The sequence below is a fragment of the Parasteatoda tepidariorum genome, chromosome 5, assembly GCF_982258835.1.
Source record: "Parasteatoda tepidariorum strain Cologne lab strain chromosome 5, Ptep-v5.0, whole genome shotgun sequence".
Lineage (NCBI taxonomy): Eukaryota > Metazoa > Arthropoda > Arachnida > Araneae > Theridiidae > Parasteatoda > Parasteatoda tepidariorum.
The window spans coordinates 67826880-67842626 of NC_141759.1; the positions used below are offsets into that span (position 1 = coordinate 67826880).

The 15747-nt window shown below is 27.1% G+C and overlaps 3 protein-coding genes across 5 annotated transcripts; 2 read left to right on the top strand and 1 right to left on the bottom strand.

Moving 5' to 3' along the window:
- Window positions 1–1185: 1185 nt before the first annotated feature.
- Window positions 1186–4268, top strand: LOC147809450 (uncharacterized). Its single transcript, XM_087164153.1, has 3 exons — window positions 1186–1321; window positions 4070–4176; window positions 4250–4268. Exons 1-3 carry the CDS (start codon window positions 1208–1210, stop codon window positions 4251–4253), a joined length of 225 nt encoding a protein of 74 aa, XP_087020279.1. The 5' UTR covers window positions 1186–1207; the 3' UTR covers window positions 4254–4268.
- Window positions 1321–4229, top strand: LOC107455547 (dnaJ homolog subfamily C member 8). The gene is made up of 2 exons (XM_016073151.4): window positions 1321–2299; window positions 4070–4229. Exon 1 carries the CDS (start codon window positions 1472–1474, stop codon window positions 2213–2215), a length of 744 nt encoding a protein of 247 aa, XP_015928637.1. The 5' UTR covers window positions 1321–1471; the 3' UTR covers window positions 2216–2299; window positions 4070–4229.
- A 3563-nt stretch (window positions 4269–7831) lies between the features above and the next one.
- On the bottom strand, window positions 7832–15742 carry LOC107455548 (cytochrome c oxidase assembly factor 6 homolog). 3 transcript variants are annotated; one of them, XM_087164150.1, is made up of 4 exons: window positions 15615–15742; window positions 14585–14652; window positions 11895–12038; window positions 7832–8048 (listed from the first exon to the last, which is right to left on the bottom strand). In XM_087164150.1, exons 3-4 carry the CDS (start codon window positions 12036–12038, stop codon window positions 7956–7958), a joined length of 237 nt encoding a protein of 78 aa, XP_087020276.1. In that variant the 5' UTR covers window positions 14585–14652; window positions 15615–15742; the 3' UTR covers window positions 7832–7955. The 3 variants fall into 3 exon arrangements, with proteins under 3 accessions (XP_087020276.1, XP_087020277.1, XP_087020278.1); XM_087164151.1 differs by having other exon boundaries at window positions 15666–15723; XM_087164152.1 differs by lacking the exon at window positions 15615–15742 and adding an exon at window positions 15308–15344.
- Between the last annotated feature and the right edge of the window lie 5 nt (window positions 15743–15747).

A 15747-nucleotide genomic window follows, 5' to 3' on the forward strand; every position in this document is an offset into this window, starting at 1 on the left:
ATTATTGAGTACAAATTGTTTTGCACATAATTGTGATACACCTATAGAATAAAAATTTTTTTTGAAAGTATGCATGCTCATAATTTATTCAATAGTTAAGACAACCTAAAAGAATAATAATGAATGCAGTAACTGTGAATGAAAATGATAAATATTATCTAAATTTGTTCCATTTCTCTCAGAATTTTTTTTAGATTAGTTTACAATAAAATTGAAACAAATTATTTTAGACATGATCAAAACCCTCTTCACTATTTTTAAGAAAATTCAATATTAATCTTTCTATATATAATAAATTTTAATTAGCAATATATTTCATAGAAAAAAAAGATACCTCTGTATTATGTCACTAAAATAAACATAAATCAAGTAATTCAACTAAATGAAATTTCATTACTAAACTGCTTCACACAATTTCGGCAGATCAAACAAAGGATTTCTAAGGAAGCAGAGAAAAACTTTGATAAATGAATTTTTATAACGATTTTCTTAAAATACATACATTTTACAAACTATTTACTTTAAAATCTAACGCGTGGTATTCACAGATATTTAATAAAATTCATTAATCTTTTTAAAAATTTCATGTAATTTTTTTATATACTGCTATGAAACGTACACTAATATTATAAATCTTTAATTAATAAGAATTACCTGTAATTAAAACTTTCACGATGATAAAATATGAAATCCCGCGCAGCCAAATACAGAAAATGGCTTCCTCTAACAATAGCTTTTGTTTAAACAACGCCAATTGCTTTGGCGAAAAAGTTTGGTCACACAATCAATATAGGGTTATAAGAAGATTGATGGATAAAAGCTAGCGTCAAGCTCACTCCGCCCAGTTACCAATTCCTAAATTGACCAAATATCCAGCTAAAAGCTGTGCTCAACACCTACTGTTTCAATTCATTTATTCCACAGATTATATAATTAATATTTTTTTCCCTTTCTTTCCATTAAATTCCTAGCTTCGTTTGACATAAATTAAAGCATGCAATTTATGAATAAAATATTTTGAATATAAATTTCTTTCGGCAAATGAAGTGAAATAAAAGTAAAAACAACAATCCACCATTGTAATTGTCTGATTGGTTGAAACGGGTTTAGTATGAAGCCATTTATGAGTCGAATGTTGTTTGTTTGATTAAAATTTTAAAATACTGATACTCATTACTCCTACTATTATACTGTGTTCTGCAATTTTATGGCTGCAAAAGCATCCTTTACGGGACATCAAAATTCTAGCAGTGACGATATAGATCTCGTTGATAAATTGTTAAATAAAACTGGATGTGCAGAATTGCACTACAAAGTTCAGGTATGATTAGCTAACTATTCCTGACATTCTCCTGCATTCAACTGTAAATTAACTTCAAAATAAGCAAAGCACTGGTAGTGCTTTGTTAGATATCTGTTTTTGCGGAAAAGAATTTTTTAAATTTGAGCTTCATCGTTTAGATTTCTCACAATGGATTTAAACATACCATTACCTAATGCCGAACCAACAGAGGCGTTATTTTCAAATTTCATTGCCGAAGTGAAAGAAATCGAGAAAAGAGATTCAGTTCTTACGCCAAAACAACAAATTGATCGATTGCTCCGACCTGGTAGCACATACTTTAATTTAAATCCATTTGAAGTATTGCAAATAGAGCCGGAAACATCTCTTGACGATGTTAAAAAGCAGTATCGAAGATTATCTATATTAGTTCATCCTGATAAAAATCCTGATGATAGAGACAGAGCTCAACAAGCTTTTGATATTATAAATAAAGCATATAAATCATTGGACGATGATGGTCAACGTGCTAAAGCTTTGGAGATAGTTGAAGAGGCTAAAGGACGCACCGACATGATGGTTGAAGAAAAAAGGAGAAAACAGAAAAAAGCTGGAAAGGGAACTAAAGTAGAGGAAGATGACCCTGCCAAATATAAGCATGCTGTTTATGTTTTGACTATGAAGCTGTTTGCAGATTTAGAAAGAAAACGAAGACAAGCGGAAGAACGTGGAATGGAAGAAAGGAAACGTAAGAGAGAGGAGGAAATAGAGGAAGAAGAAAAGAAAAAGACTGATAAGGAATGGCAGAAAAACTATGAAGAAAGCAGAGATAACCGAATCACTAGTTGGAAAGAATTCCAGACAGGTGGAAAAGCGAAAAAGAAGAAAGTTAAAGAATTCCGCCCTCCTAAACATAAAGCAGAAACACGCTGAATTAATTAATTGAAGGAATGTTTCTTCCTTTAAAGGTTTATCCAGACTAGAGCTGTTTGAAATCTCAGCTGCTTTTTTTAAATGGTGTGTATTATGAAAAATATGCATATTACAGTTGCTTCCAAAATACAGTACAATAGCTCAACATCTTTAAGTAAAATGGACTAAATAAAAGTTTACTTCTTGGAATAAAATTTTGGTTTATTATTTTTAAAATTTAGCTAAATATATCTGGAACTAACTTAGGACTACATTAACTGTCATTTATAAATATATTCAACTATACAAAAAATCATAATTAACTCCAAATTATAATTGAACCTTATAAATCTAACTTCATAAACTGGTTCTAAACAAATAATTTAGGCAAGCTATCTTTTCAACTTTCTTGAAGTACACATTATTTATAAAGTACTTATAAGTTAAAAAAAAAGTTATATTTAACAATATGGTTTATGCTATCCTTACCACAATTTTAAATGTGAACAACATATCAAATTGTCTAAATGTTACATAATTATATTTAAGAATTGTACTTTTTAAATGATATTTCATGTATACTTGATATTGAACAGAAATATTTACTTTTCATTTCTATGTTGTAAGCCTTATAAAAAGAACCAATATATAATGTTTCTTACACATAATAAGAATTTATGTTATTACTATTTTCAAAATCAATTTTAATATCTAATCAACAAAGATGTAAAACTTTTTAAATCATATTTTATAAGAAAGGGAGACTTTCCACTAGATGTTCATTTTTATGGATTCAAGTTTTGATTCTTGGATCTTTGGGCAGCTACAAAGAAAAAATTAGACTTACCTAGTTATTAAAAAATATATTTCACTGAAAACTTAAAATCTAGTCCATCCTTACAGATCATTGTTATTAATATACTGTCATGAGTATTAAAATTTTTAATGTTTTAAATAAAAAGACTTTTTAGGTATTTAAGATGATCAAGTCAAGTATTACACTAGAAGTAACAAGGTGTCTTGCTAATTAATCTACAATTGGTATTAATTAGTAATTGCATTTTACTTATGTTTTAAATTTTTTACAAAATGTATTTTTTTACTTTGTAGTCTTAAAATGAATGTGAATAAAACTGATATTCTTTGACTTTCATTTATCTCAATAATTGTCAATAAATTCATTAGAAAGCAATTCTTTTTTGTTGGATATAGTTAGGAACTGTATTGAAAATATTTGGTTTTAGCTAAATGCTTTGCATTGCATTTTTTAAAATTTTATTTTCTTGCCTGCAAAGATCTTTTTTTTCATTCAGTGTTTGTATACATTGTTGGCAGCATTTTAAAACTGCCATTTTTGCACTTTACATATTGATTTTTTTTCTTCTTCTCATAATCAAATGGTTTTCTTTAAAATAGAGAGCTCTTTCTGAATACTACAAATTTCGTAGGCTCCATAAAAATACCATATTTGTGTTTTAGATCAAGGATTTATTTCAAGATATATCTTTGTGATATTCTAAGTGTTAATTTTTTAAAAGCATATTTAATAAATACATGCTTTTTAAAAACAAGTAATGTTTTGTAGCTACTTTAAAAAAATTTTATTTGCAAAAAAACATTTTGAAAGTTTTTCTTTTTTCGTATTATGTCTATTTACTTATTATTGTAGTTTTGTAAGCTTTCAATGGAACGAATTTAGTCCTTATTTGAAAAATATTTTGTGCTAAATTGTTTGAACTATGCAATTAAGAAAACAAGCTTTATGTAAGTTTATTGACAAAATAAATTCTCTGTGTAAAGGAGTTATTTATTTTTGGACTGAAAAATATCAACTTTTTTTACCATGTATACCAAAATATGGCATTTTATTTTCAGGAATGTATTGCCGAGACCAAAGATTGGAGAAAATGCCAAAAAGAAGTAAAGGAATTCCAAACTTGCATAAAATCACATGAAATGCAGAAACTGAAGGATAAAAAAATGTAAAAAAAAAATTGCTAATTTTAGAATAAATTGTTATTTTTCTGTTTTATAATTAGCTTATTTCTTTATCAGCTGATAGGAACAATAAGGAATGCTATGGAAGCAAGTGGGGAACATCAATATATATAGTTTGGAATAAAGTGACCATTACTAATAAAATCTATAGATATTAAAATCAGCAAAAACAGAGTAATTTGTATATTCATAAAATGTCAGTGTATTTCTTCTCTAGTTTTGAAAGATGTGTAGCATATGAATAACAAATTCTAGTCTGTTGCCTATGAATAAAGCTACAATTTTAGTTTTGTGATTGGACGGATTTAAAAATAAAATAGAGAGAAATGTAAAAGAATAAAAATGATAAATGCTTAGGAATGAATGAAAAATATTGAAAACCCATTAAATGTTACTGATTTTATATCATTTTTATTCCTCAGTTGGTTAAGAATGTATGAAACAGTCTCAAAAAAGTTGAAAAGTAATCCAATTATAAAAAAAAATATTAAGCGTAGATTGAAAGCTATGTGCATTGATTGAGATCAACTAAATATTAAAGACATTCATTCTGTTTAGTTAATTATCAGGCAAATGTACCTCTTATCTGCAGAACTCTGTTTTTTATTTACGAACTTAACTATTATTAAATTTCAAAAATTTTATTTGTTGTACCATGGAACTTTTCGCAAATTGTTTAAAATGATATAAGTAACTTGTCTATTCTACTCTTGAAATTATACTCCCGAATTTTCAATACTTTTAAATAATATTATATTAAAACAAAACTTTTTTATCATGAAATTTTATAACAGGGTGAATTAGATGTCATATACTATTTTTAGAAAATGAAATCAAATCTTGTATGATGGAGAAAAGTTGTTTCAAAAATTTAAATTGTTCTCTTTATTCAGTATATTTAAAATAATTTTTATCCAATAAGCAATTCAATATATTTGGGGAATTTTAAAAATGGTGTACTGAAAAATCATATTTAATTAAAAATCAAAACTTGCCGAGCACTAATTAAAAATATTAAGGTGGATTTTGATTTTCAATGGAAAAAAAATACTATATCTTCAGTTGGGTTCTAATTGAGATTTTAAGGAATAATGACAGTTTGAAACAAAGAAAAATCTTATTTGAAGTGAACTTATTAATATTGAATAAGTTTATAAAAAAAACTTTTTTTATTTAATATAATCGTTTTGTAATTTTCATTATAGTTTAAGTTTTAATTGTGAAAACCTGTTCAACTTTTTTATAAAACTGCTGTGGCATGTCTGTGTTAGGACTGGAACTGCAACCCCCCTCCCTCCCGAGTCCTTCGTTTGATGTTTTTTTTTTATTAATATTGCATCACTATTCAATTAAATGTATCTTACTAGAATGACTTTAGGTAAACTTTTTTTTAACTGCTCATCCTGATTTTCTGATTCTATTAATTATCTATTTTTTTTAAAGCAACTCCAGTTGAAATTTGGCCTTTTAACAAACTATCTGCAATCACCTATGATATGAAACAAGTAAACTTTTCAGGGTGACTGGGACAATATTAGTTTGTAAATACTAATTTTCTTAAAAAAAAGATAAAACTTCGGGTAAAAAAAAAACATTTTAAGAAATCTTTAAAAGGACAGAAATGATTATCTTTTGCTTAAAATATACATTATATTATAACAGTTAAATTTAAGTTTCTTTTATAAACATTGTTTTTTCCTAAATGGGACAAAACTTTTATCTAATTTTTCACTAGGGGTTAATATGGTAAGCGTTTAAAATTTTGGAGTCCTTGGGTCATTAAATTGCCCATCAGTCCCAGGTATGTTTATCAAACAGAAAAAAAGGGGAGGGTCACAATATGAACCATTTAAAACCAGTTCCCGTAATTTTATGACTATTAAAATAAGATTAAATTTTATTCATTTTCACATTTTAATCTATCAATTCGTTCACTAGCTTTTTAACTGAATACAATACTGCTTTCATAAGCCAAATGCTTAACAAGTAAATTTTCAGTCAATATGCAACAACATTTTTTTTTTTTTTAAAAAAAGAGTTAACCTGGGTAATGGAAAAAGCACTAGATAAAGCATGCATCTCAAGGGAAAAATTTTTTTTGGTTATTTCAAAACATTTGATTATTGAAAAGCATGCACCTCAGAGGAAAAATATATTAGGTTATTTAAAAACATAGTAAACAAACACATAACAGAAATGTTGTTCTTATTAAAGTGTTTTTTTGCAAATGTAATGAATTTGGGAACAAGATTCAATTCAAAGGATATGCCAATTTTTCAGAAATCTTCAAAGCATAACACTAAAAGCAACAAAAAAAATAAATTTTAAAGCTTTTTTTTTTTTTTTGGTTTCTCGTATTTTGGATTTAAAAAAATCCTGGGTGTGTTTTTTTTCCATTTGCATATAATGCTATGAATTAGCTTTAACTGAAATTTTTCATTTAACTGTGAAATTTTCTCTTGATTGATAATCCAGTCAAAGAGATAATCATGAGCCACGGCACATCAACTATAGAACAATCAAAAATACTTTATTGTGCTGCTTGAGTTTTTCTATTAAGTTCATAAAACTTTTTGTATCACTACATTTAATTCAAAGATATTCAGGCAAAAATATGTTTTACTTGAAACATAGCAACTAGGTCTATGTAAAATACTGTATGAAGAGCTGGGATGGTTGAGGATACTAAGTGTTTCACGTATATATTTTGTCTACATGTTTCCGTTTGATGCAGTCAATAATTTTTAATACTCTTAAGTCTGTTAATGTAAAAGCATAAATTATTGGTGTTTGCATTTGTTACCAAAAAAATGGCTTTTGATGTTACTTCTTGAGGGTTCATGAAATGCACATGAAACACCGAAAATATTTGAAGATTAACTGTGTACACTTACACTAAATCTTACCCAGAGAAATTAATATTTTTCCAAAATGTCACTTAAAATCTTCTTCAATTAATCTTTTCGTGTGTTTAAATAAACCTTGTAGAGCCAATGTCTCACTTATTTATAAAAAAAAAATTTTGTTTTTCATATACAAATTTTTAGTCTGCACATCTAATAAGTTTCTGTGCCTATTAATAAATTTGGCACAAGCAGACTCAAAGTTAAAATTTAACTGTTTCTATATCTGTTCTGCCAACTGTCCTTTTTTAATGATACAAGATGAGCCTAAAACTTCAAACTTAGAAATGTTGTAGAAATTGGTATTCAACTGACAAGTTCGATCACAGTGGTTATTAGCAAGTAATTTTTGATTGGTCGTGTCCTTAGAATGCTCACTGAGAATACAACTTCTATTGCACTTATCTGAGCCTCACATATAAAAGAAACGAAATCCTAGGCTTATTTTCCAACTCGTTTCATTACATATTTAATTGATATAGAATATCAATGGGGAAAGATCTGCACCTAAAGACAGTAGGCTGAAACAAGATATTCAGGGAGCCTTTTGAATTTTTGGATCATTTTTTTTAATGTTCTCAAAAGCATAAAGAGGATAAGTTTGGACAGAATTAAATTGACATTAATTTAAAACAAAAGACTTTTTTCCTCTTTCAATAAGTTTTAAAATTATCTCTTTGGCATGTGTCAAATTACAACTATTCGATTGGTCAGTATAACATTAACAATAGTTGAATAACAAGTCAGACAAAATTCATTCTATTACAAGACAAAATTTACAATTGCGAAGCATTATGTCTTGAATAACATTTCAAATGCTATAATTTAATCTTTCCGTTAGGTGCTAAAATTCAGTTGTGTCATGATTTTTTCAATTCTTCAACAGGATCAGTAGAAGAGTAAAGCTTTTCTTTGAACTTCAAATATTCTCTCTTTCTATTAAAGTGTTGAACCTGCAAAAAGAAAAAAAATTTTATATTGCAGGAAAATTATGAAAATGGATCCTTAAGGGAGATGATCAGTTCATAAAAGATGTTAAAATTACAATTTGATGGAGTCATTTCTCTAAAGAAAGTTAGTGATTTGATCAAATCCCTAAATTGCTTTGATGATGACATGACATAGACAAGTCAGGTAAAAATAACAAAGATGAACTAAACATACGGATTTTTACTTGTGTTTAAATTTAAAATGATAGCTTTAAAAGTTTAATTTTTTTAATATCAAAAGTTAAATGCTACTGCCCGATATACACTACACTGATATTTTTTTCCCCAGGTAAAGTGCCATTGCCCGGTATATATGTTTTTTTTTCATGGTTAAGCGCTTTAAAAAAAATACAAAATCTTCTAGTACAAAGTATTTATACTATAAATAAACAACGCAAAATGTTCATTGGTCTACATCCAAGTAAACAAACAACTGATATTATCTAACTGTATGTGCGGGAATTTACCATTTAAATTCATATCGGAAATTTCTAGCCAAATAAGTTGAAAATTATAACATTGCCCAAACTTCACTGGAAATTTTTAATAATAACTGGTAAATGCGATAAATTCTGATAGATTATTGATTTTAAGAGACTTGATAATTATTAATGATAATCTGCAATAATTAATATTAATTATATTCTTAGTTTTTATCATCTCCTTGCAACAAATGATGCATGTAGTTTATGTTTGGAAAAAGAAACTTGTAATAAGACTCAGCACAGCATCCAGTAATAAACTTAGGACAGAGACAAAGGGTAACAAAGAAATTTTTTCAAAAACTTGTCAAAAGTAAAAAAGAAAATTTTCTTCTTCTTTTTTCTAACATGCTTTTTAAAGATGAAAATGACTAAGACGGTGTGCAGTGCACATTAGGACCATTTGACTACCTAATAAAAAACAAAAAATTATACATATATTTTTTAAAAAAACTTTTTTTTGTTGCTAAAATTCTAGTTTTTTTTATTGATCAAAAATTAATAATTTCTTATTTAATGTTTTGAAACTCAGAAATTTTTTTATTAAAAGTTAAAATAGGTTTTTGATACAGTAATGAGATACATATAAGTTATGTAAAATTTTTGAAATAAAAAAAAAAGGTTTTAATTTAAAAAAAAAAGGTTAGGAAAAATTAAAAAAATAAACTACAAAATTTTTGCGATATAAGAAACTTAGAGTAAGAAATACTGTACATACAATGTGTTTCTGTAAGGAACCCGATTAATATATATACATATATATTTATAAAATTCGTAAAAAATATAAAAATTGTGCATAAAAATTTAAATTGAAAAACATGTTTCCAAATTCTGAGTAACAATTATAGAGGTTAGGATAAGCGTAGAATAAATTAAAATTCTCAGTCAATTTTTTTAATAAGAAGCCTGCAAGTGATGTAGTGTGAGTATCTTGATCCTGATTAGTTGTTGAAATGTGGCATTTGTAAACGTTAGCAACTGCTCTTTCCATTCTGCTTTGAGTAAGACAAGCTTGTCGAGTATCAATTCTCTTAAGTGACACATTCTATATTCTTACACAAATATTTCAATTCTCTCACTATATATTTCTTACACAAATAAAAATATTTCAATTCTCTCACTATATATTTCTTTCACAAATAAAAATATTTCACAGCTACTATAAAATACATAAACAAATAATAAATCTAAGTTAAGTAAAGGACATACACGAGAAAGAATTATACTTCCACAAATTTGATTTCCGATACAACACTGTATTAAATTAACTTCATATTAATAAACATGTTAACTTATGTGGAGAAACTAAGTTCAGCATTAACATTCCACTTTGTTTATTAACAATCAGCTGGTGCTGATATTATTCATAATCTTCTTAAAGTGCAAGTACCCAATTGGACTAAAGTACATTCGCTTTATGCTAATCGAAAAATAAACGGATTTTAGATAAGCTTAGTCACCATTCTGTTTTTCTTGACATTAATAGTGTGGTCAGAGTTTAAAAACCATTTTTGTTCCTTCTCACTTATGAATTCTCATTCTTGTATTAAATAAAAAAACGAGAAAAAATATATACAATACCCCTTTTTTTTAAAAAATAATAATAATCACACTCTTGTACTCAGATTTTCCTGCCTTAAAATTGTTAGAGACATTACATTTGAATTTATTCTAATTCAGTAAGATACAACCAGTAAAAATGTAATGCCATCAGACACTTATCGTTAATTACAGATATTGAATAACATTGAAACCAAAAACCGATTGAGCAGCTCTAATTATATAGTGAACAAAATTTATTTACCTTAAAGTTGAATAATGCTGAATTTTTCTATAACCGGTTTCATATAAATGAGTAGGTGTTAAACATTCTAATCACATATTTTTTAGCTAATTGAGTCATGATTAAAAATTAAAAGATTCCAGATAAAATTGTTCAGTTCAAGACATTGATACTTCGTTGACAAAGAGGTGAAATTTTTTTTATATTTAGCATTGACAGAATTTTCAGGTAATGGTTTCATCTGAAAAAGTAAGAGACAAATATGTCATTATTGTTTATACAGGAACAATCAACCGCATCAGGAAAAACTAGATGATTATGTATGTATATAGTGGATACTCAATAAAATGTCCCCAGTGGTCCGAAAGAAAATGGACATAACTTGAGTGAGATAAAAAAGAAAAGAGAATAATTTGGGCAAAATAAATATAATTTTAAATAAGAAGTAGGAAACTAATAAAATAATAATTGGTAGTTATGCAACATGTTTTTTATGTTTATATATATAAAAGTATCTTTAAAAATAATACAGTTAAGGTGAAAAATATATTTAAAATAATTATCTGGCTCTGTGTAGCCATTTTTGATGAATAACACACGTTCAGATAAATGGTAAAATCACATATTTTAACCCAAAAGTTAACCACTCAAGAAGGCTAACATTTCACTTAAAGAGTGAAAAAGATTTCAAACTGGAAAAGTAAGATCAATGAATTTATTGTATCATTTAAAAAGAAATTTACAAAAAAGTTTTAATACCTAAATATCTCTATATATATAAATTTTTAAAAATATTTTTCTGTAAATCATTAATTTATATTTTTCTCCGGCTCCTCTAAGCGTTGCCTAGCATCGTCTAATGGAAGATCCTGCTCTGTGTTTAGTTAATTGAATCCTAATAAATGAGTTAAATTACTAATGATCCATAATTAAAAATATGTTACACTTAAAACTTATAATAAATTAAACCTCTTTTTGCTTTTAATAAATTTTAAAGATACAATTCTTAGCAATTAACTCTATCAAAATTCTAAATAAGTTTAATGAAGATTGAATAAATTATGGAGAAGAGGTTTCAAGAGCAGTCTTTTGCCATTGGCTACCCTAAATAAACTTTTGTAGAATGTAATTTAAAACAAAGCGATATGTTAAATAAATAAAGTTTTTATCTTGATGGACAAATTGAACTATATGTTGTAAAATATTTGTTCCACTAAAAATATGATTTTTTTTTTTCTTTTGATTTTTTTGTATAAAAACTAATATGTTCCTTGTAAGTAGTGCCCTGTAGGATGTCCATTTATCTCACCTTGAACTGGTTAAAGAGTAAATCCATTTTTTGTCAACTACTACCTGGAATCAAGCTTTAAAAAAATCTAGCTTTTGCCGGATACCTGGTTTAATTAAATTTTAGGAATCATCATCAGATAAACTTTAACATTGATGGTAAAACAATTTATACAAATATCTAAAAAAATTATTTACTAAAATAAATTAAAAAATTTAATAAAATTGAGCAATAATTTTTGTAATAAAAAAATTTACCCAAAGTTTTGGACAATCTTTTTCATAATATTTTTTTTCTTCTGTACAACATTTTTGATCATCATTATTTTTATCTAAACATTCCCAGAATACATCTCGAGAAGACCAGCATTGCTGCCTTTTTTCTTTATCCGGAAATGACATCTGAATGCATAAAATAATTTGAGAATGAGTATGACGTTAAATATGTAAAACAATGCTATAAAGAACTTCAATGCTAATAAATTTTCATTTGAAATTATTAGGCATGTTATAAAAATATTAAAAAAACAGAAGAAGAAAAAGTATAATATTCACATAAAAGAGGAAAAAAAAGTAAAACAGGTTCTTAGGAAAAATAGCTTCAGAAAAGGAAATTAAAGAGTTTCATCTATGTAAATATTAAGTAGGATATCTATAATAAGAAGAAGAAAAGTTGTGTTCTCCTGTTCAATTCAATCCTTTTGAAAAGATGGTTGGAAAATAAATATTTCTTATTGTTATAGTATTAGTCATGTTTAAAATCAAATTAAGAGGATTCTCTTTTTGCTAGCTAATGTGTTAAATTGTGTGCATCTTTGACAAGGTGTTCCAATGAAGAATCATGATAACCAGGGTTCGAAAAACCGCCAGTCTTTGGCGGTCAACAATTCCCGCGGACAACGAATTTTTCGAATCCGACGTCCGCGCAGACGACCATTTTCCCGTTAATGTTTGTTATACATTTTCAATTTTTATTATCTTACAAGAGTCTAGCGCCTCACTTCTATAATGATCCTCTAATCTAGAAATACAGCAGCATACTGTGCATGGTGGAATCGATGTTTTCTCTATCTGGGAGTACTGCAGCGGTTGAAAGGGGCTTTTCAGCAATGAACTTACAAAAAAACACATTACGTACTGGTCTTAAACAAGAAGCGTTAAACGCAATTATGAACATCTACCTAAATGGAAAACCCCTTCCAGATTTCTTTGCCGAAACCTCTGTAAATCATTGGCTTAATAGTGGAACTGGCAAAGGTCATATTTGATTCAATTGAAAGACGCAGTACCCTCGGATAAATTGACCTTTGTCATTTAAATTATTTTATAAAAGAAATACTAGGTTACTATTAGTAACCTAGTATTTCTTTTATTACTGTATATTGTAATTCTAGTATTTGTAATCCTAGTAACTACTAATTCATTGTGCAATTTATATAAATGTTTGTAATAAATAAGAGAAAATTATATTTTTATTTATTTAGAAGCTACGGGTTAGTTTCAAAGGAGGACAGGTAAAATTTCTGAGTTTTTTCGAGCCCTGATGATGTTTTATAAGCATATGTAATAAACTAACAAAAACTTATACGTATAACAAAATAACATTCTAGCAATTAGGTAAAAGATGATTAGCAATAAACATAAAAAATATTAAGTCCTTATATACTCTCTGGATCGAGAGGCAGCGCCACTGTTCCTTAACTTAAGACTGTTGTCATTGATTTGTTAATGATGACATAAAGTGATGTCTACTGACATCACAACAGCTAGCTTATAGCTTTATTTAATCAAAAAGAAGTTTATTGTATGCTATTTAATATTTAGTTATTTCTCACTAGTTAAGGCAGATAAACTCAGTGATTAAAATGAATGTGGTAGCATATTTGGACTATATCTAACTAACTCCCTAGTATTACAGTCCATGTTGGACCATGACCTCACTAACAATTTTTCTCCATTTTTCTCCAAAGTCTCCTATCTCTAGCTCTTTGTTTCCAGTTTCGGACATTTAGAATCTTAAGGTCTTTCTTCACCTTGTCTAACCATCTCTTGGTCGGCCTTCCTCTTTTCCTTTGGCCCTGGCACTAACCCTCAAATATCTTCTTAGTGCCTAAATATCTTCTTAGTGCCTATTTTTTTAAAGTTATCTGACACTACCTGTCCATTTTATTCAAAGTCATCTTTTGGAAGCAAATGCCAAAACTAATTAATCAAAAATCAATTATACCTAAAATAAAAAAAGCTATACACTAAAATTATAAACTAATAGAGAAGAGGTATTTATTTGTTTTAGGTAACATAAAAAATCACCATTCTATTATTGATGCTTAATTAATTTTTGTGATTAATATTATAGGTTTTGTGGTAATAGGTGCTATTTATACAGATAAAAAATATACACAGTACTGTATACAGATAAAAAATATATAGCATTCAATATGGGTACTGCTGTAAAAGGTTTACTACAGACAATTGAAAACAATAACTACCAGGGAAAAATTGATTATGGTAAATTTGGCTATCAAATGATATCGAATGTAGTTAATTTTTATGGGATGAACTTTTAAATGTATTTAATCTAATAACGTAAAGTCACTGGGAAGTTCAAATAATAATAAATAAATAATTAGGATTGTTTTAAATTGTGTAGGTATATCGCTTTCAGTTTGCACACGATTTCTTTCAGTATTAATACCAAATTAGTAATTATTTACTTTTTTCACAGTATGAAAAACAGGTAGTCAGCTATATGTATACATATATACATATAAATATCAATGTGGCACTTATTTATACTTATATGAGTTTAAAACAGAATTGAATGCAAACCAAGTGATTAGTAAAATAGTAAGTTCTGAAGTGCCATTAAGTGATACTTGCAATAATATCAAAAAAACATACATATAGATAAAGGTTTGTGTAGAGGTAGTTACAAAAATTTGACTTACTCCTATATTAGCCCTGGTTGTTTTCAAAGTGTAGCAGCTTTTTTTGGTGCAGGCAAATGTAAGACCTCCTAAAGTAAAAATTAAAGATTTCAAAAAAATAGCAACTTAAAAGTAAATTTTTAGAAAATTCCATGATATATATACAACATAACAAAGTAAAAGATTAATGAGCAAAAAACTCTTTAAATCCATTTGCAATTTTTGGGGCAATAGATTCCTTAATGTATTCTTTTTCTAATTTAAGCTTATACCTATTGCAATAAAAAAGCAAGTCTGATACTCAAAGCATTTTTGAGTAGTATTAGAATTCAACACAATGACAGAAATATCAGATATGAGGGGATTTAATTATAGACAATGTCAACCCTCATCTATCAAAAGGTGCCTCATGATAGAATCAAATTAACATATCTAATATACTAGGGAATTGGTATTTAACATTTATAGTTGTAGTTACGCCACAGATATACATCAGTCCAATACTTATAAATTCACAAATAAATTTATTTTCCAGGCAATAATCCAAAACTTAATTGTGGACAAATAAATTTTAAAGGAAAATTTTGGAGACTTGATGAAATTGGGACTTATATAAAAAGGTGTAACTTTAAGAAAATAAATTGATTTATATACATTATAAACCTAGAGAGAACCTAAAATATTATTCATATAACAATTAAAATTAATTTATACATGAAAAATAATTGTTTACACTAAACTTACAGTAGAAACAAAAGATAATATTTAACATACAACTTTTTTCTTTTTGTAATGACAAATATTAAAAGATAAAATTTAAAAAAACTTTCAAAACCGAAAAATTTTAATTATGTATTATATTTGTTAAGAAGCTAAGAAATGTTTTAAACAGTTAAGTCATTATTAAAGAATTTAAAAACATTCAAAATTGTCCAGTCGGCTACACAAGAAAAATTATTCAAATATATAACAACTAGTTAATATAATCATAATGAAATATTAAAAAATTTCATGCGATTTTTTCTAGTAAATAAAACTTAGAAAGTTATACAAAAATTTAGAGGACAGTCTTCTAAAAGATGATTTAAAGAGTTGATGTAACCTGAAGTTTTTGTTTACTTTTACTTCATTTTTACTACGTTAGTTTTCAGCTATCTATTTCTGTACAAATTGATGCAGCTTTG